Source organism: Loxodonta africana, chromosome 7 (assembly GCF_030014295.1).
Source record: "Loxodonta africana isolate mLoxAfr1 chromosome 7, mLoxAfr1.hap2, whole genome shotgun sequence".
Taxonomy (NCBI): Eukaryota; Metazoa; Chordata; class Mammalia; order Proboscidea; family Elephantidae; genus Loxodonta; species Loxodonta africana.
This window is the reverse complement of record NC_087348.1, coordinates 83,075,655-83,080,259: the sequence shown is the minus strand read 5'-3', so window position 1 is coordinate 83,080,259 and position 4,605 is coordinate 83,075,655. Positions and strand designations below refer to the sequence as shown.

General features: G+C 37.9%; 1 protein-coding gene across 1 annotated transcript; it reads right to left on the bottom strand.

Moving 5' to 3' along the window:
- Positions 1-1,403: 1,403 nt before the first annotated feature.
- LOC100676179 (olfactory receptor 52A1-like) lies at positions 1,404-2,520 on the bottom strand. The gene has a single exon (XM_003421487.3). The coding sequence runs from the start codon at positions 2,340-2,342 to the stop codon at positions 1,404-1,406; it is 939 nt and encodes a 312-aa protein (XP_003421535.2). The 5' UTR covers positions 2,343-2,520.
- Between the last annotated feature and the right edge of the window lie 2,085 nt (positions 2,521-4,605).

Genomic DNA, 4,605 nt, shown 5'->3' with positions numbered 1-4,605 from the left:
TGGGACTGCTTTGAACCTTCAGGTCAATTAAAGGAGAATTAACATTTCAGTAATATTGAGATTTCCAATCCATAAATGGAGTATAGCTTTCTATTTCTTTAGACCTTGCTTATTTTCTCTCTGGGATGTTTTGTAATTTTCAATATAGAATCACTGTAAAACTTTTATTGTATTGGACACAAGATGTTTTATATCAACTCATCATGTGTGCTGATGCATGCCTAATTAGGTGAACATACACACACAAGTGCTTTTCAGTAGAGAAAAACCCTGCAATGATACATCATAGCTTTCAGAATAAAGTTTATACGACTTTTTAGAGTGATCATGGCCATTCTTGATAGTCATATCTGTCTGATCCCCAAATTATACCTTATGTTAAAAAAAAACATTAAAAAAAACCCAAAAACCCTGTAGAATCCCCTTAACTCACATTCTCTAGTTTGTATGTTCTCCATCATCTACCTCAGCATGGTGATTCCTAAAATCTTTGGTTACTCATTCATCATTTCTCTTTCTTCAAGAATCAGATTAATTGAAAAAACAAAAATAAAACAAAAACACCTATCCTGACTGCTCTCACATTCCACTACATCAATCTCTTTGCAAATGCCTGTACACTTTTTTCTCTATCTTGAAGGAATTAAAACCCACATAATCATGGAGCTTAAACATTGTGTTGAATTATCACTGTATCATTAATCTCTAGCATAATATTTATAAAAATGGAGGCACTTGATAATACTTGTTGAATTAATATATAATTAAATGCTAGAGGTAGTGGAAACAGTACTGATGTGAAAGGTGGAACGACTGAGTTATCATACACTTTGTGCTATAATTTCCTAAATGACTCTGAAAATGTATTGAAACGATTAGACTTTATTATCTCATCAGATTCATAAGGGTTTTTGGATAAGAATACATTCTTAAATGTACTTTTTTTTTTTTTTAATGACTGAGATACTAGTAATTGAGAAATAAAGAGAGTCAATGACATTTTTCCATTGAGTATCTATCTGGACACTCCATAGCAAGGAGTCTTGGGTGCATTTAATTTCGATGTAAAGATAGACAATTCACGAATCCTACTGAGGAAGGATTCTTGGAGGAGGAAACTAAACAGGTAATTAAAAATTAAAGGAGGCCAGAAAAAATATATATATTCATTACGTTGCTCTTTCCATGTTTCTCATTGTCATTACCCAGATAAGATCCCAAATCTTATCAAATGATAGCTGATATAGGCTACAGTGATCTGAAAAACACCTTTCATGCTGGTAAATTTCAAGAAGTAGTTAAAGGGAAAACTCAAGCATCTCAAATAACGTTTAAGTTTCTTTTGCTTTGTGAGATGATTATTGTTGCACAAAGAAACATGAGTGCATTGATTAGCACAGATTTTAAGAACTGAACATTTTAAGCACATGTCGGCGGATCTGCTTAGTCTTTACACCATAGACCAGTGGATTGAGAACTGGAGGGACCAACAAATAAATGCTGGAAAAGAGGATATGGATATAAGGGGGGATATGAGAACCAAACCTATGTGTGAAGAAGGAGAAGAAGGCAAGGAGGTAGAACTGGAGGAAGACACAGATGTGAGCAATGCAGGTATTGAGTGTCTTCAACCTTCCCTCCTTCTGGGGCAAATGGAAAACTGTGGTAAATATCTGGATGTAGGACAAGGTGATGAATATGAGGTCAAACCCTGCTACTGTGAAGGCCACAAACAAGCCATAGATCTTGTTAACCTGGACATTTTCGGCAGCTAGTTTCACAATAGCCATATGCTCACAGTAGGAGTGGGAGATGACAGTTGTATGATAAAATTTAAGCCTGCACTTTATCAGTATTAGGCATGGGGCTACAATAATGGCAGCCCTGAGTGTAACCACAGTACCTATTTGCTTGACTAGCTGGTGAGTGAAGATGGTGGCGTGCCTCAGTGGATAACAGATGGCAACATAACGGTCCAGGGCCATGGCCAGCAGGATGCCTGACTCAATGCACTGAAATGTGTGGATGAGCCACATTTGAAGCAAGCAGGAATCAAAAGAGATATGTGGCACATGAAACCAGAAGATTCCAAGCATCTTGGGCATAACGCTGGTAGCAAGTGCAATATCTGTGGCTCCTAGCATTCCTAGGAAAATGTACATGGGCTCATGGAGGCTGCGTTCTGATTTTATGATAGTCACAAGCAAGGAGTTTCCAATTATTGCAATGAGGTACATTGTACAGAATGGAATCCCAATCCAGCACTGCACAGACTCTAGGCCTGGGATCCCTACTAGTGTCAACACAGAGGGCATGAAGAATGTGATGTTGGAAATGAGCATGACGTCCTCGGGCCTTCTGATACAGACAAAAGAAACTTTTCAGTCAGTGCTACTGTTTCTCTTCTACTTTCTATTTTTATCCGAAGATGGCATATTTAGTCTGTCTTTTTTTCTTTTATTTTGGTAGAACTCTATGAGCGTATCATCCATCTCACTCATATTGATGGGAAAAGGAAGATTCATAGAGCCACTGTTTCTGGGAAGACATCCACAAGCCCTGTGTCACAATAAGATGCAATGAGCATAGCAGGCCGACTGTATTTAGAGCCAGCGAAATCATCCGATTAAGAGATCAAACTGCTGACCTCTCTGCTATTTCCCTTCCAGACCTGTTGACCAAATATTTAGTTGTTTATTTTGCTTGAGAGCTGAATTTTAATCATTTTGGCAAATTGCACCCTAGCCCATATTGAAGCTACTCTCTTAAAAAAAAAAAAAAAAAACTTTTGCCATCCAGTCAATTCTAACTGGCAGTCACTCTATAAGACAGAGTAGAACTGCCTCATAGGGTTTCCAAGGAGTGGCCGGTGGATTTGAACGGCCAATCTTTTGGTTAGCAGCAGAGTTCTTAACCACTATGCCACCAGGGCTCCAGCTACTCTCTAGCAATCATTTATTCCCAATTCTCTTAAACTCAGGAAATGCCAGTTTGGATCAGAAAATTCCCAGACTCCAACAAGCTGATATAGAAGAGTAGAAGATATTAATATACCTCTATCTACATTTTTTATCTACATTTGGTGGGTTATACCTGTATCTATCAATATCACCTGTAGCTTGTTAGGCTGAAAAGAAGCTTTAGAAAAATTAACCCAAGTTTATGTTCCTTTAACCAGCCTGGACCAACATTCCCTGCTACTTTTCAGATTTCTGGGAAAGCTGTATTTCCTTTGGCTTATATTTCTAACAGCTAAAATTCTTAAAATTTGTAGCACATTTAAAATAGTAAGCATAAGAAGTTGAAATTTTATGATGCATGTTACAGAATACCTATTTGAACTTACTTAAAGGTGTCAAAGAAGAACTAGACAGGAAATAGGATGCAGTTTTGGGGTACCAGAAATGATTCAGAAGAGGGCTATAGAACAAATGAAGAAAACTTAATTACTTCCCAGTTTTACTGATGAGGGGTTTTTATAAAACCTTGGCTTTTTATATCTTCTTTGAAAGCTCTTCTCTCATCAAAATCATAAAAAAAAAAAAATACATATTTAGTTTTAAGACATCCTAAAGCCATCCGTTAAAGAATTTTTGTGATCCTGCGAAGAATAGAGTTAGGTTATCTCGTGCTTCCCTAGAAACTTTAATAAATTGCTTTCAAATCATGTCAGCAAGCTCCTAAATTGGCTAACCACGTATTGAATGTCATCAAGTATGCAAGCAGTAAGGGAAGCAACTTTGGTTTTATGTTGCTAAATTTAAGAGAAAGAATGAAGTCAGCAGGAGCTACACTGTGTGAGGAATGCTGTATCCACCAACATACATTTAGGATAGACTGTCAACCAAGTACTGGCATTTCCACAGATGTGCCCATCGTGTTCAATTCTATGACTTCCACACCCACAGATCATTGACTGTTTCTAATAGGACCAAAGTTTTTCTTCTCCAAAGTCAGTCAGAAGTAGAATGGGTATCCTTTGAGATATCACAGCGTTATCACAATGTCTGACACAGGAGCTAACATGTGTGACTTACCTGAGTGGTACAGATGGAGGGGTGGCATGTGGGAAAGTACATTAACAACTGAGTGCCTGGTTAGTGGCATGGAGGGATTGTGATTGTAGAAGCTGATCATGACAAATTATGGGAGCGAATTTAGAAATAGTGAAGCTAACTCCTCGATGGTTGTTGAGAGCTGATTTTGCTCTTACCAGATGCCTGAAGTGTATTTCCAGAACTTCATGTACTTTCAAGCCATCATGTCTTTTCTCTTCCTGGGATTCTTGTCTCAGTTCCACAGTTTTTGAGTTCTGCAATGCCTCTTCTTTCTATCTACACTTTCTGTAACAACACCTACCAATGCCATGAACTCTAATCATTTGGTAGATGCTGGGACCATCTGCCAATACTATACTGTGAGCATATTCTAGGATAGGTTTTCACACTATTCTTTTATCTCTGCGGACCCAACACTCTCCTTTCTCCAAAATCCTGTCAGAGAACATTCTTCCTCCAACAAAACACATAGCAAGGTCTCTGGCATTTAATAAGACAGCAGACATTTCTTTAGCTCAAATTTGAGAAGAAAGCTGCTAGCCACCAA